General features: G+C 35.9%; 8 protein-coding genes and 1 pseudogene across 9 annotated transcripts; 5 read left to right on the top strand and 4 right to left on the bottom strand.

Annotated features, from left to right (window-relative positions):
• Nucleotides 1–2,491: 2,491 nt before the first annotated feature.
• On the top strand, nucleotides 2,492–3,673 carry LOC104715770 (MATH domain and coiled-coil domain-containing protein At3g58280-like). The gene is made up of 4 exons (XM_010433148.2): nucleotides 2,492–2,610; nucleotides 2,693–2,847; nucleotides 3,005–3,279; nucleotides 3,383–3,673. Exons 1-4 carry the CDS (start codon nucleotides 2,492–2,494, stop codon nucleotides 3,644–3,646), a joined length of 813 nt encoding a protein of 270 aa, XP_010431450.1. The 3' UTR covers nucleotides 3,647–3,673.
• A 467-nt stretch (nucleotides 3,674–4,140) lies between these two features.
• LOC104715769 (MATH domain and coiled-coil domain-containing protein At3g58280-like) lies at nucleotides 4,141–5,714 on the top strand. Its single transcript, XM_010433147.3, has 4 exons — nucleotides 4,141–4,398; nucleotides 4,500–4,657; nucleotides 4,810–5,102; nucleotides 5,202–5,714. The coding sequence occupies exons 1-4, from the start codon at nucleotides 4,304–4,306 to the stop codon at nucleotides 5,580–5,582; spliced, it is 927 nt and encodes a 308-aa protein (XP_010431449.1). The 5' UTR covers nucleotides 4,141–4,303; the 3' UTR covers nucleotides 5,583–5,714.
• A 267-nt stretch (nucleotides 5,715–5,981) lies between these two features.
• Nucleotides 5,982–7,950, top strand: LOC104712520 (MATH domain and coiled-coil domain-containing protein At3g58280-like). 2 transcript variants are annotated; one of them, XM_010429435.3, is made up of 5 exons: nucleotides 5,982–6,054; nucleotides 6,263–6,389; nucleotides 6,486–6,643; nucleotides 7,072–7,364; nucleotides 7,449–7,950. In XM_010429435.3, exons 2-5 carry the CDS (start codon nucleotides 6,280–6,282, stop codon nucleotides 7,827–7,829), a joined length of 942 nt encoding a protein of 313 aa, XP_010427737.1. In that variant the 5' UTR covers nucleotides 5,982–6,054; nucleotides 6,263–6,279; the 3' UTR covers nucleotides 7,830–7,950. The 2 variants fall into 2 exon arrangements, with proteins under 2 accessions (XP_010427737.1, XP_010427738.1); XM_010429436.3 differs by lacking the exon at nucleotides 5,982–6,054 and adding an exon at nucleotides 6,085–6,173.
• Nucleotides 7,951–8,145: 195 nt separating this feature from the next.
• LOC104712519 (MATH domain and coiled-coil domain-containing protein At3g58270-like) lies at nucleotides 8,146–9,430 on the top strand. The gene is made up of 4 exons (XM_010429434.2): nucleotides 8,146–8,258; nucleotides 8,476–8,609; nucleotides 8,709–8,866; nucleotides 9,025–9,430. Exons 2-4 carry the CDS (start codon nucleotides 8,500–8,502, stop codon nucleotides 9,231–9,233), a joined length of 477 nt encoding a protein of 158 aa, XP_010427736.1. The 5' UTR covers nucleotides 8,146–8,258; nucleotides 8,476–8,499; the 3' UTR covers nucleotides 9,234–9,430.
• A 1,795-nt stretch (nucleotides 9,431–11,225) lies between these two features.
• On the top strand, nucleotides 11,226–20,625 carry LOC104715768 (MATH domain and coiled-coil domain-containing protein At3g58260-like). Its single transcript, XM_019230064.2, has 4 exons — nucleotides 11,226–11,567; nucleotides 11,685–11,845; nucleotides 19,924–20,138; nucleotides 20,245–20,625. The coding sequence occupies exons 1-4, from the start codon at nucleotides 11,458–11,460 to the stop codon at nucleotides 20,623–20,625; spliced, it is 867 nt and encodes a 288-aa protein (XP_019085609.2). The 5' UTR covers nucleotides 11,226–11,457.
• On the bottom strand, nucleotides 12,453–15,107 carry LOC147939100 (uncharacterized). The gene is made up of 5 exons (XM_087467763.1): nucleotides 14,137–15,107; nucleotides 13,792–13,924; nucleotides 13,415–13,702; nucleotides 13,125–13,331; nucleotides 12,453–13,037 (listed from the first exon to the last, which is right to left on the bottom strand). Exons 1-5 carry the CDS (start codon nucleotides 14,682–14,684, stop codon nucleotides 12,690–12,692), a joined length of 1,524 nt encoding a protein of 507 aa, XP_087323889.1. The 5' UTR covers nucleotides 14,685–15,107; the 3' UTR covers nucleotides 12,453–12,689.
• LOC147939099 (uncharacterized) lies at nucleotides 15,304–16,506 on the bottom strand. Its single transcript, XM_087464069.1, has 4 exons — nucleotides 16,373–16,506; nucleotides 16,186–16,285; nucleotides 15,722–16,112; nucleotides 15,304–15,629 (listed from the first exon to the last, which is right to left on the bottom strand). The coding sequence occupies exons 1-4, from the start codon at nucleotides 16,459–16,461 to the stop codon at nucleotides 15,304–15,306; spliced, it is 906 nt and encodes a 301-aa protein (XP_087320195.1). The 5' UTR covers nucleotides 16,462–16,506.
• LOC147939098 (uncharacterized) lies at nucleotides 16,484–18,005 on the bottom strand. The gene is made up of 2 exons (XM_087467762.1): nucleotides 17,057–18,005; nucleotides 16,484–16,964 (listed from the first exon to the last, which is right to left on the bottom strand). The coding sequence occupies exons 1-2, from the start codon at nucleotides 17,859–17,861 to the stop codon at nucleotides 16,612–16,614; spliced, it is 1,158 nt and encodes a 385-aa protein (XP_087323888.1). The 5' UTR covers nucleotides 17,862–18,005; the 3' UTR covers nucleotides 16,484–16,611.
• On the bottom strand, nucleotides 18,205–19,205 carry LOC147939097 (uncharacterized; annotated as a pseudogene).
• Nucleotides 20,626–21,243: the final 618 nt, after the last annotated feature.

Raw genomic sequence — 21,243 nt, 5'->3', positions numbered from 1 at the left:
ATATTTTGTGCTATCTAATATTATGTCGTAGCATTTTTATTTTGCTATATGGATATATATATATATATATTTTTTTTTTTAATTTAATTTTTATAATTTATATATTTGACAATAGTTTTGCAGATTTTATCTAACTGGATTGATATAAAAAAAAAATTTCATAAATCATCAACATTCATAACATAACATTAATATAAACAAGTCTTACATATCATACCAAGTCTTATACTATGCTGCCAAGTTTTATCCAAAAAGTTAACATTATAAGGATAGAGACAAACTTCGATCTCTTCGGTCTCTTCTCCTCTATCGGTTTCGCCTTCCCATCAAAAGCATTACACATGTCTGAAGAACTGTTCCGGTAAGCATTCTCGTCCATATTCCCTGTAATCATGTGTATCCACATCAACTTAAAGCTTATGTTTTTGATTTGATTTTCATTAGAGTTCAAGAGTATACATAGTTACATACCTCTACTCCAAGTTCCATCTTGTAGATGAGCAATAAAACAAACTGGTATTACCACATAAATAGAAACACCCAATGTTCGACTATGCCTTGGCATCCAGCACCAACAACTACAGCTTTTGTACCAATATTAAAATGATTGTTGCTTCTCTCTGTATACACCTCCAACATCGCTATTCGCTAATAGTTGTTTCCTCTCTGTATAACATTAAAAACAGATAAACTCACATTACAACAGAAAACTTTACTACCAACAAATCTTTGGCCTAGATAAACAACTCACTATTTACGTCATAAATTATTAACGGAGAAGAGAGTTTTACCTCTTTGTATGTTCTTATCTTCTTGGATTCCAACTTTTGACAAATTGAGAAAATCCACATGAATGTGACGTTGATCAAAATTAATACAATACTTTCAACTCGTTAATACAATATTAAGGTGCTTTTGTGGTAAATTAAAGGAAGATATTCACTAACCCAAAACGTTGACAGGTCAAAAAATGAAATTTTAGCTCAAACTCAAAAATCAGAGACTTATGGGGTAAGTAGAATCAAAATTAAGGTTATCTATAAAACAAGTAGAGAAGCGGATAAATAAAGCATTCACCTTGTATCAGCATAACTTCAACATTATAATCACCAATGTGTAGTTCATAGAAGAAAAGCTTTCAAGAGGAAGATGGCTTGCTCATTATCCGCCCTAGCTAGCAAAGTTAAACAATGTAAGTAGCACGAGATAGGTAAATGACTTACATAGTCTCCTTGAACTCAACTGTCACCACAGTTAGATTCCTCGCAGTCTTCACCACTAATTCACACTGCAAAATGACACACAATCAGCTTCTCTGAATTGCAGATCCAAATCACAAGAATATCTGGTAGCTTACCGAAATATGAGCAGAAGAGAGATAAAGACATACTAAATTATCAAAGAACATCTGTTTGTATTCGACACAACGATTTCACACAAGACATGGATAGTCTCTCTGCAATTGATGTGTATGTTCCTCCATAACCCATTACAGGAACATTACAAATCAAAGATCAAGACTTTACAAAACCCATATGATTTAATTAATTGAAAACCAGAGAAAAGAAGAAGATTACGTATATAGCTGGAGTTACGATGACGGAGCACAGGTCACAGCCCCGAGCGATGGAGAGAACTCTAGTGCTGTTTTAAAAGACAAGAAAGAGGGGAAAAAGTCGCAGATTCTGAAGGTCACAGTCACGGTGGAGGAAAAAGTCGGAGCTGGTGATTTTGAGTTTAGGTTGGAGGAGGATCCAGTTGAAACGAGCGTTTCTCCGACGGTAATTAAACTCGTGACGAAGAACCAGTAACAGAAGACGATGGAGATTGGTGGAATTAAAGGAGGATGGACCGTCGTCTTTATCCAGATCTGCCTCTTCCACTTCTTCGTTGAACCAATTTTTGCATAGGAGTTCCAGACCATCGTCTCATCCAGATCCCCCTCTTCCAATTCTTCTTTACTCATGAGTCTTCCTCTTCTGAAAAATTACGAGTCTCTCTCTGTTCTTCCTCCTCAGGTCAGGACCACGGAGATCTCAGCTCCCGACTTTCTTGAAGAAAATTGCCCTAATTTTAATTTGGGGAGAAAGAAAAAATTTTAGGTCATTGATGCTGAAGGGAAAAAAATGTTTAAAGTGTTTAAGGGTGAGAAAAATTTTAGCATACAAATCGATGGATAAGTTATTTTAGCTTTTGGTTCAGTGATTTTTTGGTATAGCATTTTTTAAACGCTGTTACATAGTACCAAAATTTCTAAATTTACTTTTAATAGCAGTTATGAAAACCGTGCTATCCTTATGTGCTATCAATAATGATATTTCTTGTAGTGCAAGTCTATCTAACAATATCTGTTACAAAAAAATAAAGCTAGATATATTCGCCTATATATAAATTTACGTTAGGTTACGCATAAAAAGGTTTGATTAGGGTTTTTTGGTTTATAAATTTGAGTTTTGAAAGAGTTTTGTCTTCTTGCGAACGAGGAATCTTCATGACATCAATAATGAACCCATGTGATAAGAAGTTTGTTTGGGTTATAAATAATTTTTCCTCTTTGCAATTACAAGATTGTTATGTTTCTGTTCCAGTTCTGATCCGTGACGTCAAATGGTATTACTCATCTATATTATAACGACTTGGTGATTATTTTTTATTTTTTTTTGGGTTGTTCAATTTTATTTTTTCCTCCCAGGCGTCTATTTGTCTATCCTGAGGAAAATAATGGTGATCACTTGTCTCTGTATCTGCAAGTTGATTTCGAATCAATGCCTTGTGGATGGAGACAATACACACAATTTCGCTTAACTGTAGTTAATCAACTTTCCGAGCAATTCTCCGTTAAGAGAGGTACGTAAATTTGTCTAACTTTTGATGAGTGTTACGTTATGCATGGGAAAAAGTGAATAAGTAAGATACTATTCATCACTAATGTCATTTTGATAGTAGCAATTTGATTTGTCTATTCAGTGTTGATTAACCAATTAATGGGGTGGAAATGTTGCAGAAGGGCGAAAGTGGTTTGATAAGAAAGCTCCGGAATGGGGTTGGGAAGATATGATTCCTTTAACAAAACTTAATGATATAAATAGTGGCTTCTTGGTGAACGGAGAGGTCATAATTGTTGCTGAAGTAGAAACTTTTGAAGCTATTAGCACATCACAAGTTGAAAAGATTAGTGATGATAGTGAATGGACAGTTCTTGATTATTATTCTTCATCTGAAGAGGACAAGGATGATGTAACTGTTGTAGTCAAGGGCTTTCCTGTTCTTGAATCACAAGTAATAAAGCTTTTACAATGATTTTAAACTCTTGTTTCAATGTTTTGACACAAACTGATATGACCTTTTTTTTTTTTTTTTATTGTTTACATCATCTTCACAGGTTAACCAAGTGAAGGAAATCTTTGAGAAACATCCAGATCTCGCATCGAATTTTAACGTCAAGAATCAAAATCTCAAGAATGTCTACATGGGTATTCTTCTTGACTTAATCAAGACATTGAGCAAGTCGCCTAAGGAACTCACTGAGGAAGACTTGAACTTGGCAGTCAGTACACTTTCTGATCTGACAAAAGCAGGCTTCATGTTGGATTGGTTGAATCAGAAGTTGGATAAGGCTTTGGAGAAACAAAGAGTTTTGATTTAAACTTAGTTCAGAAGTTCCGAACGAATTAAGTAATGTCTCTGGTAACTCATCCTCCAGGTCCCCAATTAATTTGTTTCTTTAAAAGTCTCATTTTCTTCAATGTGGAAGGTAGTTTTTCTGGTTTTCATCACTATTTATAGCTACTTATACATTGTTGTTGAGCGGTTGAGCCTGTAAATAAACAAACCAAGTCCATTGAAAATATACGTACGTACAACTACTAGTAATCGAAAATATACACTCAAAAAATAATAATCACTTGGAAAATATAAACAGATTTTGCGATGATTTTATCCTTTCTAAAGATGTGGGTTTGCAATAGAACCCTTATTGCTGATTGAAACGGTTTTGCAAAACCTCAAGAGGATTGAACCGGTTTACTAAGGTCAAAGCACCTACAGAGCCCAAAGTCATATCAATCCGGTTCAACGATTCAAGTCGGTGACCTTAAACGAACCGGATATAAATAGAACCAACATCCCACCACACTAGACGCGCAATTTGTAAACCTCTATTTCTTCCTCTGCATGATCGTCCGACGCAGAGAAACAAGATTCTTCGTTTCCATTCTTTTTCAGTGCGTCTGATTAGGGTTTTGAACTTTTAAAAGGGGTTTTCTCGTTTTCTTCTATCTAGTAGAATCTTTATATCACTTCAATGGTTAATCAAGGATTTAAGAGGTTTGGGGTGGTGGTGAAAGACTTGCGACAGTCGTGTTGCTCTGTTCCAATCCAAATTGGTGACGCTAACTGGTAAATGCATAGTTTCTTTCGTCCATTATTAACGTGATCGTATATATATATATTATCAATCGAGCATTCAATAATACTTTCTTTTTCTTTCTTTCTGGCAGGCGTCTTGTTGCTAATCCCAACGGAAACCGCCAAGCTGATCACTTTTCTCTGTATCTGGAAGCTATTACGGAACCATTGCCTAGTGGATGGAGAAGATACGTGGAGTATCGCTTCACTATAGTCAATCACCTATCTGAGGCATATACCGTACATAAAAGTAAATCATATTTTTATATTGATCTGATCAGCATATACAGTGCTGATCACTTTTTCTATATAGGCACAATGGTTGTGATCATGATTCATTGACTGGCTATGTCAGATAAATAAAACAGTGATGGATCTTGTTGTTACATGTTTAATTTACAGAAGGATGGGGCTGGTTTGATAAGAACAATAAGAATTGGGGTATTAGAGATATGGTTCCTGTAAGCAGACTTATTCCCATAAACGGTGGATTCTTGTTGAATGGGGAGATTACGATTACTGCTGAAGTAGGAGTTCTTGAAGTTATTGACACATTAAGTCTTACACCACAAATTGAGGAGATTAGTACTGATCGTGGTGAACAGAGAGCTCATGATGATTCCTCTTCATCTGGAGATTTGCAGAGGAAAGATGATACTATTGAGGTCAACGGTTTTCAGGTTCTTGTTTCGCAGGTAATATTAATAATACAAAGCTTGTTCACCTCTTGTTTCAAAATTTTGAGATCGATAAGTTTAATTTGTTTGACCTTTTTTTGTAATTCATCATCACAGGTTGATGAGGTGAAGGCACTCTTTGAGAAACATCCAGATCTCGCACAGGGTTTCAGTTTAAAGAATCAACACATCAAGAACGCTTACATGAATGCTCTGCTCGACCTAATCAAGACACTGTGTAAAGCTTCTAAGGAGCTCTGCGTGGAAGACCTGAAGAAAGCAGATGATACGCTCTCTGATCTGATAAAAGCAGGATGGAATTTGGAATGGTTGCGTAAGAAGCTGGATCAGGCGTTGGAAAAACAGGTAGAGTACGACGCACGGATCAGAGAACTCGAGAAACAGGTCAAGAAGCGAAAGCTGGCATTGGAAGAGATTGAAACCGACCTAGAGAAAGAGAAAGCTGCAGCTTCCGCTTCACTAATGTCGTTGGATTGAACTTCTTAATTTGAGTCTTGTCCATTACTTAGAAATATTGTTTTTCTACTTAATAACTTCCTTGAAACAAGAGGTACGAAAAGATATCCTCATTTAACCGGAGAAGTTTAAGAGATTTGAGTGTTTCTTGCTGAATAACTAATGTTTCTGCAAGTGTAAACCTCTCTGTTTTTGTTCCTCTTCCGCTTTAGTATCCCTCAACTAAGCTTGATGCCGTTTCTAACATCAAAAAACAAAACTGCGTGCCGTTTGGTGCTCAACTTGTTAAACAACGTGTCGGTATAACAAAACGTAAACGCTTACGAGGGTTTTCTATATTTTTCTAATGGGCTTTTTGACTCCTCGGCCCAAGTCTGTTATCTACGACTAAAAACATGATACAGATCAGTCAAAGAAGTTAGTGTTCGACTGTTCGTCGTATCAAACAAGTTTCCTTCCTTTGGGGCTATTTCTTCAATCTCCGACTTAGAAGGTAAAATCTTAAATCTTAATCTTTACTATTTTTTATTTCGTAAACTCTGTTTCGCTAAGTCGATTATGGTACTTTGTTTGATGTTTTAAGAGGTGTTAACTGTCTGAAACTCTGTTTAGGTTTGGTTGCTTGATTTGTTCGATTATTTACAAATTAATTCTAGGGTTTTTTTTTTTTTTTTTAATAACTTGTCTTTGCCTTCTGGTAGCTTGATTGCAGAGAAGAATGGGGAATGAAGTTGATTACAAAAAGTTCACTTGGGTGATTAAGGATTTCTCCTCTCTCCAATCCACGAAAATTTACTCGGATGAATTCGTCGCTGATGGCTGCAAGTGGTAAGAGTTGAACTTAATTTTCCAATGATTTCATCTATTTAGGGTTTTTTATTTTTTCTCGCGTGAAATTGGTAATTGACTAAATTTTCTTTGCAGGCGTCTTCTGGCCTTACCTAAAGGAAATGATGTTGAGTATTTGTCACTGTATCTAGACGTTGCTGGTACTGAGTTTTTGCCTGATGGATGGAGAAGATACGTGGATTATCGCTTCACTTTAGTCAATCACCTTTCTGAGGCACATACCGTACATAAAAGTAAATCATATATGTATATGCACAATGGTTGTGATCATGATTCATTGACTGGCTATGTCAGATAAATAAATAGTGATGAATATTGTGATCATGTTACATGTTTAATTACACAATGGTTGTGATCATGTTACATGTTTAATTACACAATGGTTGTGATCATGATTCATTGACTGGCTATGTCAGATAAATAAATAGTGATGAATATTGTGATCATGTTACATGTTTAATTACACGATGGTTGTGATCATCTTACATGTTTAATTACACAATGGTTGTGATCATGTTACAATGTATATGCACAATGGTTGTGATCATGTTACAATGTATATGCACAATGGTTGTGATCATGTTACAATGTATATGCCATAAAAGTAAATCATATATGTATATGCACAATGGTTGTGATCATGTTACATGTTTAATTACAGAAGGATGGCGCTGGTTTGATAAGAACACTAGGTTTTGCGGTTTTAGAGACATGGTTCCTGTAAGCAGTCTTATTGCCATTAACGGTGGATTCTTGTTGAATGGGGAGATTACGATTATTGCTGAAGTAGGAGTTCTTGAAGTTATTGACACATTAAGTGCATCACAAGTTGAGGAGATTAGTACTGATCGTAGTGAACAGAGAGCTCATGATGATTCCTCTTCATCTGAAGATTTGCAGAACAAAGATGATGTAACTATTGAGGTCAACGGCTTTCAGGTTCTTGTTTCGCAGGTAATCTTAATATCCTCTTGTTTCAATATTTTGAGTTCGATAAATTTAATTTGGTTGACCTTTGTTTTTTATTCATCATCACAGGTTGATGTGGTGAAGACACTCTTTGAGAAACATCCAGATCTCGCACAGGGTTTCAGTTTAAAGAATCAACACATCAAGAACGCTTACATGAATGCTCTGCTTGACCTAATCAAGACACTGTGCAAAGCTGCTAAGGATCTCTCCGTGAAAGACCTGAAGAAAGCAGATGATACGCTCTCTGATCTGATAAAAGTAGGGTGGAATTTGGAATGGTTGCGTATGAAGCTGGATCAGGCATTGGAAAAACAGGTAGAGTACGACACACGGATCAGAGAACTGGAGAAACAGGTCAAGAAGCGAAAGCTGGCATTGGAAGAGATTGAAACCGACCTAGAGAAAGAGAAAGCTGCAGCTTCCGCTTCACTAATGTCGTTGGATTGAACTTCTTAATTTGAGTCTTGTCCATTTTTTTAATTAGGAATAGTGTTTTCTACTTATAGTCTTCTTCCGAAGATTAAGAGATTTGAGTGTTTTTTGGTGAATAAGTAATTTTTTTTGCCCTCTTCTAATTAGTATCCTCAACTAAAGCTTGATGCCGTTTCTAACTTCTAAAAACACAACTGTGTGCCGTTTTGTGCTCCACTTGTTAAAACAACGTGTCGGTATAACAAAACATAAACGCTTAAAGAGGTTTTTCTAGACTGTTCTACTGGGCTTACTCTTCGGCCCAAGTTTGTGTACGACTAAAAATATGATGCCATTAGTCAAAGAAGTCAGTGTTCGTCGTCGTATCAAACAAGTTTCCTTCTTTTGGGGCTATTCTTCTTCAGTTCAGTCTCTCCGACTCCCTCAATTTTCAACACTCACAAGGTCAAATCTTAAAACACTAATCTTTTGATTTCGTAAAATCTGTTTCGTTACGTTGATTATGGTACTGTTTTGATGTTTTAAGAGTGTTTGTACCAAGTGTCTGAATCTCTTTGTTTAGGTTTTGTTGCTCGAAATTGTTGCTTGATTTGTTCGATTATTTACAAATTAATTCTAGGGTTTTTTTTTTTTTTAATAACTTGTCTTTGTTTTCTGGTAGATTGATTGCAAGAGAAGAAATAGAATGGGGAAAGAAGTTGATTACAAAAAGTTCACTTGGGTTATTAAGGATTTTTGCTCTCTCCAATCTGGGAAAATTTACTCGGATGAATTCGTCGCTGATGGCTGCAAATGGTAAGAAGTGAAGTAATTTTTCCAATGATTTCATCTGTTTAGGGTTTTTTTTTTTTTTTTTTTTTCTCGTGAAATTGGGCGATTGACTAAATTTTGCAGGCGTCTTCTGGCCTTCCCTAAAGGGAATGGTGTTAAGTATTTGTCACTGTATCTAGACGTTGCTGGTGCTGAGTTTTTGCCTGATGGATGGAGAAGACATGCGGATTTTAAATTAAGCGTAGTGAATCAACTCTCTGAAGATCTCTTTCAAACTAAAGGTTTGATTGTTTCTAACACACTACTGCGTTGGCGAATGATTGCCACACTTCTTATATGTCGTTTGTGTGTTGGGTTGGTTGTATTACTAGTGTCAAAGAGCTCTCCAAGGGTGATTTGGCAGACGCAGATGATGCTCTTGGATACTTGTTTGTCGCAGGGTTGAATCTGAATTGGTTGAAGGAGAAACTGGAACAAGTATCAGAAAAGAAGGAGAAGGAGGAAGCTGGTGAGACTCGGGTGCAAGAAATTGAGGAAGACTTGAAGAAATTGAAGCAGAAGTGCTCAGACATGGAAGCTCAGCTAGAGAAGGAGAAAGCAGATGTGTCTGTAGCCAGAGCTCCTCTCTCGTTCGATGATGTTGTTTAACGGCTTCTGGCTTCGTGGTCTTATAGTTCTGATAAGCTGCTTAATTAGGTTGGATGTTATATATTTCGTGGTTTTTGATGAGCTGTTAGGTTTGCTTAATGCATTGTGTTTCTTGTAAAGAAGTAATGTGGTTCCTGGACGACTCGATAGATTTTGGTGTACTTCAAGTTCGTTTATGGAGTATTTCTTTTGAGATCTTTCGTTCTTTTCTCTTTTCTATTAAGTAAGATTGTGAATCTATAGATTGTTAACAAAGAGATTTAGGGATTTTGAGAAATTGTTTATTTGATTGATTGATTCTCTCGCTAATGGAGAAAGGTTACATATAGTGTTTGCTAAACTGAATAAACAAACCAACTAGATAACTAAACCGATAATTCAAGATATTAAACCAAAGGCATCTGCGTCTGATATTTTTTATAGTTCGTGGGACTTGTGCTGATACGTGATTATAGTTACGAATTTTGCAAGAAATGCTTGTTTGATCAGCTCTATGTTTTCGTGACTTTACAGAAAGACAACACTGGCTTGATTCCAACTGTGTCTACTAGGGTTTCTCAGAAATGGTTCCTCTTAAGGCCCTTAATAGTGGGTTTCTGGTGAATGGAGATTTAAAGATTCTTGCCGAAGTTAAGGTTCTTGAATTTATTGGGAAATTAGATGTGCCTTGCCCTCTGAAAAGAATGGCACATGAGTCGTAATATCCAAAGTTGCAATGACGCCTTAATATCTCAACTCCACAAAACAACTAAGAATAGAATATTGAGCATGTTTGTCAACTCCACAAAACAACTAAGAACAGAATATTTAGCATGTTTGTTACTGGCTAGAAAGCATTTTTTTGGTACACATTCTTCTGAAAACAAAAAAAAATGAATTATTGGCGATTTAAAATTTTATGAGATTTTTAAACGATTTTGATGATTTTTAGAGAACTAGATATAATTTATTGTAAAATTCTTTCAAATCTGATCTAAAACCAGTAGATTTGGATTTCTGTGCTTTTAACTAAACAAATCTTGTCAAATCTTTCAAAATCTCCAAAAATCATTAAAATATAAATCCACAAATTGTTTTTAATAATAGTAGATTTTAAAGTAAAATTTTAATTTATCTAGATTTTAAAGTAGATTTTTAATTCAGAGTTTGATAACAGTGGATTTTAATATACTTTTTAAAATTCATGATTGAATAACATGTAAATTTTAAACAAATCGAATAAAATGTCAAGTCAATTAAATTATTCGACCAGATAATGAAATGAAAATCCACCAAAAAAACAAAAATTAAACAATTACTTAATACCTAAACCAATTTAACACGTGGGTTAACAGATTGTTCTTGTAACTAGAAGAATCGGTTCAAAAGATAAAACACTAGGAGGAGCTAAAGTCATTCACATTATAATTTGGGCGTTTAGGCTACTTATGCATTTTTGCATTCTTTGTTTTGTAAATCTCAACTCCACAAAACAACTAAGAACAGAATATTGAGCATGTTTGTTACTTGGAATAGAAAGCATTTTTCGTACACATTCTTCTGATAAAAAAAAATGAAATCAGTGGCGATTTAAATTTTTTATGAGATTTTAAATGATTTTGATGATTTTTAGAGAACTAGATATGATTTATTGTAAAATTCTTTCAAATCCCATCTAAACCAATAGATTTGGATTTATGTACTTTTTAACTAAACAAATCTTCTCAAGAATCTCTAAAAATTATTAAAATATAAATCCACAAATTGCCACAAATTGTTTCTAATAACAGTAGATTTTAAAGTAAATTTTTAAATGATCTAGATTTTAAAGTAGATTTTTTAAATCAGAGTTTAATAACAGTGTATTTTAATATACTTTTTAAAATCCATGATTGAATAACATAATATTTATAAATTTTAAACAAATCAGTTAAAATGTCAAGTCAATTAAATTATTCTACCAGATAATGAAATGAAAATCAAACAATTATCCACAAAAAAAAACAAAAATTAATCAATTAGCTAAACCAAACCTTTTAACACGTGGGTGCTACTTCTGCACTTTTGTATCCTTAAGAGGTTAAACACTTATTTTAACCCTTGTTTTAAAGGCTCTTGATTTTGACAGGGGAATCGTAATCTCTGTTTTTGGTCTCGTTGCTCGACATAAGAGATTGTTTGATTTTCTAATTTGAGGTTCAGATTCTGGTAGCTTGATTGCCAAGACTCTTCATCTTGATCGTCAATGGGGAAGCAAGTCGATAACACGTTCACTTGGGTGATTAAAAATGTCTCCACTATGCGAGCTCATAAATCTAGCCGTTATAAACAGTTCGTTGTTGGTGGATGTAAATGGTATAAGAAGAAGAGAATCTCTTTTCTAATGTTTTTATTTTTATTTTTATATCTATGTGAAGTTGATAGCCACTCTCACTGATTTTTTTTAATTTACCGGACATTCTTTGCTTGCAGGCGTCTTATTGCCTCTACCGAATTTAATGATGTTGAGGATTACTTGTATGTGTCTCTGGACGTTCCTAATCGTGAGTCTTTGCCTTCTGGATGGAGAAGACATGCAAAAATTACCCTAACTCTAGTAAATCAATTGTCACAAAAATTCCCCCGACAACAAGGTTATTAGATCTACCAACTGCATATCTAAATTTGATATTTTATTATTCAGATAGCATGATGTTTGATGCTGGTTATCACTACAAGAAAACAGGCCATTTACGACTGCATTTGTAGTCGTTTCGTAGTCGCTATTTCATAAATTACGACTATTTTACGACTAATCACTGTTGTCGTAAAACGTTAGTCGGTAGGAAATTCAGTCGTAATTTAGTCGGTAAATAGCGACTACGTTACGACTAATCCACGTAGTCGTAAAAGTAGTCGTAAGATAGTCGTAAACGTTTACGACTGTTTTGTGACTAAGTTACGATTAATTAAAATGTGAACAGTCGTTGTGTACAGATAGTCGTAAAGTAGTCAGTAAACATTTACGACTATTTGCTGACAGTTTAACGATTAATGCGATGTGAAGGAGATTAGTTTGAGAATAGTTGTGATATAGTCGTCAAATGTAGCGACTACTTGGCTACTACGAGACGACTATTTGACGACTGTGTTGCGACTATGTTAATCTAGATTTAATGACTATTTGAAGACTATAGGGATTAAAAACCAGAATCTTTTTTTTTTTGTTTTGCTTATAACTCAAATTTATAATCAAAGAAAGCCTTAAAATTTGCATTTTTAATTACCAAAAGTTAACCATAATTGTAATTAGTACACCACATAAGCCATTACAAAAAGAGAGAACCATATTTTTGTCACAACCAAAAGAGAGAACCTAACACTATGATTCTCTTAAGTGATAAGGAAGAACACATCATCCCAAATTGTCAAGTTCATTAGAGTAAGAAATAGAGAGAGATAAGTAGCCTAAGAATTAACCTAAGGAGGAGATGCACTTTATGTAGGAGGGTCGATGGGTGCATCACTTGATTCAGACTCATGGAACTCGAGAAAGGCCGGATCAAGTTTCTGCATGAACTTTTCCAAGCGATCTATCTTCTTCTGTTGCTCAGCCACAACTTTGGAATGTTCTGCTTCACGAGCAGCAAACTCAGCATCACGTTTTGTCGCATAAGCAACTTGTTCTTCAATGATCCTTTGAGCTTCCTTCATTTGCTCTTGCAATGCTACAAACGATGATGACTGTCCTTGTTGATGATAGCTGCTGCCATTGAGAAGACCCTGAAGATGATCCTTGAGGCTACCGAGCCCAAAAATATTACCTCGTGAATCCTTCTCGGTGGACTGAGAAAAAAAAAAGGTGAAACTGTAAATAGAGAATATGAAAGTTAAAGATTCTTTAAATATAGATTGTGAGAAATGTAACTTTACCTGAAGAAAGATGGCAGTATAATCTTCTGCTGTGAGCTCATGAACTTGTGAAGGATCTGACTCAATCTCAGATAGCTTAGCTTGTAAGTTTTTCTCATAAGTTGTAAAGATCTTCTCAGCCTTGCGATCCACATATGTACCATCTGGCTTTGTATGAGTTTCTTTGAAAACCTCACCGAGACTCACTGGTCTCCCAAGTTTTTCTTCCTGGAATGTTACAAAAACAAAGAAAAGGGTTAAGATATAAGTTTAAGTTGCAAAGGTGTAAGAAAAAAAACAAAGTTACTCACCAAGCCTTGTTTGACTTGTTGATAAGATGTTGGCCCAGATAAGTGCATGTGAGGACCGAGACCATTACGGTCTGACATGCGAGCTTTGGAATAGATTCGACTCCTTTCTTGTGCTTCTTCAGTCTCCCACTGAGCAACCATTACTTTCCACAGGTCACCCTCGATCCATTTAGGTTGCACTCGACTAGTCCTAACGTCGCTAACCATGTTTTTCATCCGTCGTTGGCATATGTCATAGAAATACTGTTGCACTGTTCCTGTTATTAAAGGATCCCAAGTGTGTGTTTTCTATGAAAAAAGGAAAATAAAATTACATTAGTGAACAACAACTTAATCAAAACCTATCTATGAATGAAACTCAGAACATAAAACTATACCGCAAACTCAAGGAAGTATCTTTCTCGTCTATCCGGAGGCACACATGACCAATTGTAGAATGGACCATCAAATTTGTTTGTAAAAACTCTAGTAATCTTCCGAACCAGTGCTGATTTTGCATCACGAGTAAACCTCAAATAACAAAAGAATCAAGTCAGTTCTTTGACAGACATAACAAAAGAATCAAGTCACATAACAGTTAGTTAAAATCGTTTACTACACACTGAAACAGACATTAAACACATTCACTCGTTTACTACAATCTGAAGCCAACCAATAACAGACAACAAAAATCAACCAACTAACTAGAACACGGTTGTAAAATTATGAAAACGTAGACATACCAAGTCGTGTTAGGCTTCGGTTCCGGAGAGAGGACGGTGGTGAACGTATGACGGTCCGGCACCATAAGTATCGCGTTTAGAGCCCTCAACGTGTCCTCCTGGAGTTCCGGCAAGACTGGATCTGACTCTGCGAAGTTGTGACCTTGAGAAGAAGGATGACTTTGAGCGTGAGAGGCTGCATTTGGAGATCTCGCAGAATCTTCCAACGGATTCGATTGAACCGGTGGATTGTTCATCACTTCGGTTGATGACCGAGATGGATGCTCTACACCAACTCGATTCACGGAGCTTTGAAAAAGGATTTGCGGTGGTGGATAGTTTCTGACTTGCGGTGCCGCGGATGTCGATATCTGGGGAGAAACGCGGACTTGTTCTTGAGGCGTCGGAGGCGTCGGAGGCGTAGGATTTTCAGCCGCCGGAGTGAAGTTGTATTGACTCGGTAGAGGATTGAGTCTTCTCACCTTAGATGATGGATTAGAGCCACCGGGTCTGAGAGAAGCGTTGGGGGCAACATTTCTCTTGCGTCCAGGCTTCTTGACTAGAGGCATCTTCGTCGTTAGAGAGAAAACGGCGATTTACGGGGAAGAACGGGAAAGATTAGGGTTTCGATGTAGAGAGAAAACGGCGACGAACACAAAGAAGAAGAAATGTTAGAATGAATAGAGATTAGGTTAACGATTAGGGTTAGGTCGTGTGTGATGGGCCGTTAATGGACTTCGTGTTTAATTAACCCAATAAGCTTCAAATTAGTCGCCTATCAGTCTCTAAGTAGTTGGTATTTGTAAAGACTAATTTTTTTATAAGGCTGGGCTTGTTTAAGAAGTCTATAATCAGGTCCATTAACGGATTGAGGTAATTAAACCCAAGTATTTTGAACTTAGTCACTTAATAGTCGCTAATCAGTGGCTTAACTTAATCCTTTTAAATTCATATAATTTAATTTATATATTTTTAAACATAACATTTAATATATTTGGCTTAATTTATATATTTGGCTTAATTTATATATATTTTAAACATAACATTTAATATATTTGGCTTAATTTATATATTTGGCTTAGCTTATATATTTTTAAACATAACATTTAATATATATTACGTATTATTTAGAACACAATTCAAGATATATTACATATTATTTATTCCACAAATTTGACATAGACATAATTAGGAGGATTCTTCATCATCTGGTTCTTCATCATCCGAAGATGATAAATTACACAAGAATTCATCTTCAGGTTCCACATCCTCAACGCCGTAATCTAGATTTATTGGGTTAACTTCCTCTTCCAAATTGTCAAGTACAATATCTTCAATTGTAGTCATCAATACAGCATCATCATTTTCGGTTTGCAAAAGAGTTGTCTCTGAACTGTTGACATATTCTCCAGAAATGTTTCCCCTCGGATTCACCTTTAGAACATTGAACCATATTTGCTTCGGTTTTTTAACGTATGGATACGGAATATAACACACTTGTTCTGCTTGAGAGGCTGCATTTGCAAATTATGAAAGTTACATTAGCATATCAACATAATGTTTTATTTATAGATAAATAAATACACATATATATATATATACTTACCTAGAATAAATGGTTCGTATTTATTGTACTTTCTTGTTGAAAGTACGTCTACGACACCACCATTGCTGATCCGAGTGCCTCTACCGATAACAGGGTCATACCACTTGCACTTAAAAAGAGTGATTCTCAAATTAACCATCCCCTCATATTGAAGCTCTATGATATCAGTTATGGTTCCGTAGAAATCCGCTGCATCAGATTCATCCGTGTAATTTTCACCCTTAGCACATACCCCATAGTTACATGTGTTACGTCCAGCGCCGTGATTCTCTGTATGAAACAAATAGCCTCTTGTAAAATACATTGGCCATGTTTTGACCTTGTTCAAAGGTCCATGCACTATCTCTTGAACCCAAGTAGGAAATGGATTTGTGGCGTTCCAGTAAGTAACCTGCATATATATGTATAAGTTACTTTCAATAATTTTAATAAGTATTTATATATGGAATATTAATGTCACACACATATTCTTTAACCCATAAATGATATTCGTCTGCTCTTTTGGCGGAGAGTTCCTTCTCGGGAAGTCCTGGATATTTTGCTGAAAGAAAATCCTCGAACATACTATGTATACAAGACAAACAAAAATATATGAGAGATCATAGCAAATTATATATAATTTGAGTGATCCCTACTTAATTATATATATACCTCTCAATTGGCTTGAAATAGTCACAATTTCTTAAAACATATGCGTGGGCGCATTGATAGTCTCGGCTTGAGAGCCATGTTTCATGCATTTCCCCACTTGGACGGCCAACGTGAGTAAATATAGAAGGCACTCCAGGCACATGATATACAGGGTTTTCACCTTCATCAAATCTTGTTAACCTGACCAAATGATTGAAAATTAAATATATATTCACACAATAAATTCAAATCTTGATCATTTACCTTGATTTTGTTTGTATGTTCTCGGCAAAATAGTGCTCTGAGAAGTATGCAATCTCGTCATTGATATATGATTCAACAATTGATCCTGCTGCATACCTTTTGTTCTTTGCTTTTCCTTTCAATTTTTTAAAAAATCTTTCAAAAGGATACATCCACCTATATTGGACAGGACCTCCTAATTCAGCTTCGTAAGGGAGATGTATAGGCAGGTGCTCCATCACATCAAAAAAGGATGGTGGAAAGATCTTTTCCAAGTTGCATAGGATGAGAACTATATTCTGTTTTAGAATTTGAAGGCGACTTGTATGCAAAGTCCTAGAACATAAGTCCCGAAAAAATGCTCCAACCCCTACAAGATATATTCAAACTTCAATATCACATTAAGAATTATATAAGTACTTAATAAACAAATAAAATTTTGATTTATTAATTAACGAGTACCTGATAAAGCAAGGTGGACATTCTTGTGAAGCAGTTCTGCAAAAATAAATGGAAGTAACCGTTCCATAAAAACATGGCAATCATGGCTCTTCATGCCTGAAAACTTTCCATTTTCCATATCAACACAATTAGCTAAGTCTGACGAATAACCATCTGGGAATTTAATTGAGTGTTTCACACATTCCAATAAGCTTGTTCTGGCTTCGTCTGTCAATGCATATGCCGGGAAAGGTGCTTTACCCCTACTATCAAGATGTAAGTGTGGCCGAGAACAGAACTTCACTAAATCCAATCTTGACATGATGGTATCTTTTGATTTACCCTTCACACGCATAAGAGTATACATGATGTTGTCCAAAAAATTCTTCTCTGTATGCATCACGTCAATATTATGTCGTAGATTGAGGTCCCTCCAGTATGGCAGCTGCCACAATATGCTTTCTTTGTGCCAGTTGTGTTGCTTCCCATATCCCGGCATCTTCTTTTCATGACCATTTCCACCGACGTCCTTCGTTTTTGGTGGATTCACACCACTCAATCGCTCAGAGTAAATTTGCTCACCGGTCAAAGACTCAGGTGGATACTCTCTCATAGCGTCTTTACCTTTTAAGAAGTCTTTTTTATTCCGCCTAAGAGGATGACCATGGGGAAGAAATCTCCGGTGACAATCAAACCAACATGTCTTCCTTCCATTAGGTAGATAAAAAGACTTTGTATCGTCCATGCAAACTGGACAAGACAACTTACCATGTGTTGTCCATCCAGATAACATGCCATATGCCGGGAAATCGCTGATCGTCCACATCAGCGCTGCTTTTAGATTAAAATTTTGACTCAAGGACACATCGTACGCATCAACTCCAGTAGACCACAACTCTTTTAACTCCTCAATAAGAGGTTGGAGAAATATATCAAGACTAGCTCGCGGATGATTTGGCCCAGAATTCAAGATTGTAAGAAACTAATACTCGGTATTCATGCACATACCAGGGGGTAGATTATATGGCGTCAAGATCACAGGCCATAGAGAATGATTTCGAGACATCCCAAATGGATTGAACCCATCGGTACATAATCCAAGATACACGTTACGGGGTTCTTCGGCAAAACGGGGATGTTGTTCTTGAAAATACCTCCACTCCGCTGCATCAGAAGGATGATTCATTTCTCCCTCCTTTGTTTGGTGCTCGGCATGCCATCTCATTGCTGCTGCAGTCTTGTGGCTTTGATACATTCTCTTCAATCTATCAGCAATAGGAAGATACCACATACGACTATATGGTACTTTGGTTCTACGTCGGCCCTCCCGAGGCTTCCATCTTTGTGCACCACAAAACAGACATTTATCTTCCTTTTCGTCATCTTTCCAATATATCATACAATTGTTAATACAAACATCAATTGTATGATATGGGAGGCCTAAATTGCGCATCAATTTTTCGGTCTCATAATGTGAACCAGTAGCTTGGTTTCCTTCTGGTAAATAATCAGTCAATATTTCACAAACCGAATCCACTAACTTTTCACTCATATTATAATCTGCCTTATTTTGCATGACTCTAGCAGCTAGGGATAATTGTGAGTGACCTTCATGGCAACCATCATATAATGGATTTTTTGCACCTTCTAACAAGTCGTAGAATTTCTTGGAATGGTTAAGTACCGGTTCCTCGACATTCTGATAACTACCATCTTGATGATAATTATCTTGATGATAATTATCTTGATGATAATTATCATCTAAACTTATGTTATAACGAAATGCATCATTCACCATATCCACATATCTATCTCCTACCACATTACCCACTTCTTCATTCCCACTTACAAACGTCGGATCTACATAACTCGTTCCTATGCCCATATTAATTTCTTCCCCATGTTTATACCAAACATAATAATCTGGCATAAACCCATAGCAAAAAATATGATTCCAAATTGTACCCCCTGGAAGACGCCTACCGTTTTTGCACTTATCACAAGGGCAGTGAAACTTACCACCATTATTTTGTGCTAAACGCTGACTATTTGCAAAAGCCATGAACTCCTCTACCCCGGTGCTGAACTCTTCCGTGAAATTTCCCGTCACTTCATCAAGCCTCTTATACATCCACTCCCGAAAATGACTATAATTAGAACTTCCCGCCATTATTAAAGATCTCTCACTCTTGTTTTTTTTTTCTCTTTTGATTTTTTTTCTCACTCTTGTTTTTTTTTTCTCACTCTATTTTTTTTCTCACTCTCAAAATTTTTTTTGTTACTCTCGATTTCTTTCTTGCTAATGCTCTTGCTTGTGGTGTGAATGAAATAAGAAAGGAAGGTGTGGTATATATAGAGAAATTTGGCGACTGAAAAACGACTGTAAAACGACTCTGATGTGACTCAAACTAACAGTCGCAACAAAACAAAGCTTACCAACCCCACAAACGAAAAAAACGTGTTTCTTTTTGGCCGACATGTTTGCGACTCACCTCAATAGTCGCTTAGTAGTCGCCAAATATCCGACTAACTAATTTAGTCGTATTTTAGTAGCCAAATTAACGACTCGCCGCAGTAGTCACCATGTAGTCGCCAATTTAGCTACTGTTTGCTGACAAAATTACTTTCTTGTCTTTCAGTCGTAAAATAGTCGCTAATTAACGACTACTGAACCAACTATTCATTTCAGTCGGTAAAAAACGACTAATTTACGACTAAGTTTTAGCAGTTGTAAAGTAGTAGTTAAACAGTCGGTATATAGTCACTAAATTTGGCGACTACGAGTTTAGTCGCCAATCGTAGTCGTAAATTGCCTGTTTTCTTGTAGTGTACTCAAAAAAAATGTAACCTATGAGATGAAATCTGTTTTGTTGTTTTTTTATATATAGAAACACAACAGTGGTTTGATCAGAATAACCCCCGATTGAGTTTTCCACCAGTACTAGACCTCACAGTATTTGCTGATAAATATGGTGGATTCCTGGTGAACGATGGAATCATAATTGTTGCTGCGGTAGATGTTCTTGAAGTTATTGGCTCATTAGATGAACCAGAGAAGCCTCAAAGCATGGATGTCAAAGGGTTTCAAGTTCTTCCTTCACAGGTAAGAAACTTAAGAAAGAGATGAAAACGTAATCACCATATTGAGGATTATTTTGAGTTCGATAAATTTAATTTGGTTGACCTTTGTTTTTTATTCATCATCACAGGTTGATGTGGTGAAGACACTCTTTGAGAAACATCCAGATCTCGCACAGGGTTTCAGTTTAAAGAATCAACACATCAAGAACGCTTACATGAATGCTCTGCTTGACCTAATCAAGACACTGTGCAAAGCTTCTAAGGATCTCTCCGTGAAAGACCTGAAGAAAGCAGACGATACGCTCTCTGATCTGATAAAAGCAGGGTGGAATTTGGAATGGTTGCGTAAGAAGCTGGATCAGGCTTTGGAAAAACAGGTAGAGTACGACACACGGATCAGGGAACTCGAGAATCAGGTCAAGAAGCGAAAGCTGGAATTGGAAGAGCTTGAAACCGCCCTAGAGAAAGAGAAAGCTGCAGCTTCCGCTTCACTAATGTTGTTGGACTGAATTTCTTAATTTGAGTCTTGTCCATTTCTTAGGAATATTGTTTTCTACTTAATAACTTCCTTTTATGTAGATTTGACTTGAGAAACGAAAATATATCCTCTTTTAACCGGAGAAGATTAAGAGATTTGAGTGTTTCTTGCTGAATAAGTAATGTTTCTGCAACTATAAACCTCTCTGTTTTTGTTCCTCTTCTACTTAAGTATCCTCAACTAAGCTTGATGCCGCTTCTAACATCCAAAAACACAAAACTGTGTGCAGTTTTGTGCTCCACTTGTTAAACAACGTGTCGGTATAACAAAACGTAAACGCTTAAGAGGTTTTTTTCTAGACTGTTCCACTAGGCTTACTCTTCTAATGGGTTTAGAACACTTTAGTTCTTGATGTAGAACTGATCTTGGCTCAGTTTTAAGCTGATGTGGCAAATTGTGAATGAATACAATTTTTTGCAAACAATTTTTCACAAATTAAAATTTGGACATTAAACTATGTATTAATTAAATAAAAGGTTTGTGTGCTTTTAATTAAGTAATATGTTTGTTTGTTTTTTTTATCTTTAATTTTTTTTTGTTTCATAAAAATTTGGTATTGTATTTTTAATTTTAGTAAAAGTTTTATAAG

Source organism: Camelina sativa, chromosome 9 (genome assembly GCF_030686135.1).
Source record: "Camelina sativa cultivar CO46 ecotype springtype chromosome 9, ASM3068613v1".
NCBI lineage: Eukaryota > Viridiplantae > Streptophyta > Magnoliopsida > Brassicales > Brassicaceae > Camelina > Camelina sativa.
The sequence above is the reverse complement of the archived record's forward strand: the minus strand, read 5'-3'. Positions and strand labels throughout refer to the sequence as shown.

Excerpts from the sequence above, each read along its gene's own strand:
- LOC104715769 (XM_010433147.3), top strand. The coding sequence starts at position 4,304 with ATGGTTAATCAAGGATTTAAGAGGTTTGGGGTGGTGGTGAAAGACTTG. Across the intron at positions 4,399-4,499 it reads CAAATTGGTGACGCTAACTG|GCGTCTTGTTGCTAATCCCA; the intron begins GTAAATGCATAG and ends TCTTTCTGGCAG. Across the intron at positions 4,658-4,809 it reads GGCATATACCGTACATAAAA|AAGGATGGGGCTGGTTTGAT; the intron begins GTAAATCATATT and ends TTTAATTTACAG.
- LOC104712519 (XM_010429434.2), top strand. The coding sequence starts at position 8,500 with ATGGGGAAAGAAGTTGATTACAAAAAGTTCACTTGGGTTATTAAGGAT. Across the intron at positions 8,610-8,708 it reads GTCGCTGATGGCTGCAAATG|GCGTCTTCTGGCCTTCCCTA; the intron begins GTAAGAAGTGAA and ends TAAATTTTGCAG. Across the intron at positions 8,867-9,024 it reads AGATCTCTTTCAAACTAAAG|GGTTGAATCTGAATTGGTTG; the intron begins GTTTGATTGTTT and ends TGTTTGTCGCAG.
- LOC147939099 (XM_087464069.1), bottom strand. The coding sequence starts at position 16,461 with ATGCATGAAACATGGCTCTCAAGCCGAGACTATCAATGCGCCCACGCA. Across the intron at positions 16,113-16,185 it reads ATTTATGGGTTAAAGAATAT|GTTACTTACTGGAACGCCAC; the intron begins GTGTGTGACATT and ends ATATATATGCAG. Across the intron at positions 15,630-15,721 it reads ATACGAACCATTTATTCTAG|CCTCTCAAGCAGAACAAGTG; the intron begins GTAAGTATATAT and ends TTGCAAATGCAG.
- LOC104715768 (XM_019230064.2), top strand. The coding sequence starts at position 11,458 with ATGGGGAAGCAAGTCGATAACACGTTCACTTGGGTGATTAAAAATGTC. Across the intron at positions 11,568-11,684 it reads GTTGTTGGTGGATGTAAATG|GCGTCTTATTGCCTCTACCG; the intron begins GTATAAGAAGAA and ends CTTTGCTTGCAG. Across the intron at positions 20,139-20,244 it reads TTCAAGTTCTTCCTTCACAG|GTTGATGTGGTGAAGACACT; the intron begins GTAAGAAACTTA and ends TCATCATCACAG.
- LOC147939098 (XM_087467762.1), bottom strand. The coding sequence starts at position 17,861 with ATGTGGACGATCAGCGATTTCCCGGCATATGGCATGTTATCTGGATGG. Across the intron at positions 16,965-17,056 it reads TGTCCACCTTGCTTTATCAG|GGGTTGGAGCATTTTTTCGG; the intron begins GTACTCGTTAAT and ends TATATCTTGTAG.
- LOC147939100 (XM_087467763.1), bottom strand. The coding sequence starts at position 14,684 with ATGCCTCTAGTCAAGAAGCCTGGACGCAAGAGAAATGTTGCCCCCAAC. Across the intron at positions 13,703-13,791 it reads GATACTTCCTTGAGTTTGCG|AAAACACACACTTGGGATCC; the intron begins GTATAGTTTTAT and ends CTTTTTTCATAG. Across the intron at positions 13,332-13,414 it reads AACAAGTCAAACAAGGCTTG|GAAGAAAAACTTGGGAGACC; the intron begins GTGAGTAACTTT and ends GTAACATTCCAG.
- LOC104712520 (XM_010429435.3), top strand. The coding sequence starts at position 6,280 with ATGGGGAATGAAGTTGATTACAAAAAGTTCACTTGGGTGATTAAGGAT. Across the intron at positions 6,644-7,071 it reads GGCACATACCGTACATAAAA|AAGGATGGCGCTGGTTTGAT; the intron begins GTAAATCATATA and ends GTTTAATTACAG. Across the intron at positions 7,365-7,448 it reads TTCAGGTTCTTGTTTCGCAG|GTTGATGTGGTGAAGACACT; the intron begins GTAATCTTAATA and ends TCATCATCACAG.
- LOC104715770 (XM_010433148.2), top strand. The coding sequence starts at position 2,492 with ATGACATCAATAATGAACCCATGTGATAAGAAGTTTGTTTGGGTTATA. Across the intron at positions 2,611-2,692 it reads CTGATCCGTGACGTCAAATG|GCGTCTATTTGTCTATCCTG; the intron begins GTATTACTCATC and ends TTTTCCTCCCAG. Across the intron at positions 2,848-3,004 it reads GCAATTCTCCGTTAAGAGAG|AAGGGCGAAAGTGGTTTGAT; the intron begins GTACGTAAATTT and ends GAAATGTTGCAG.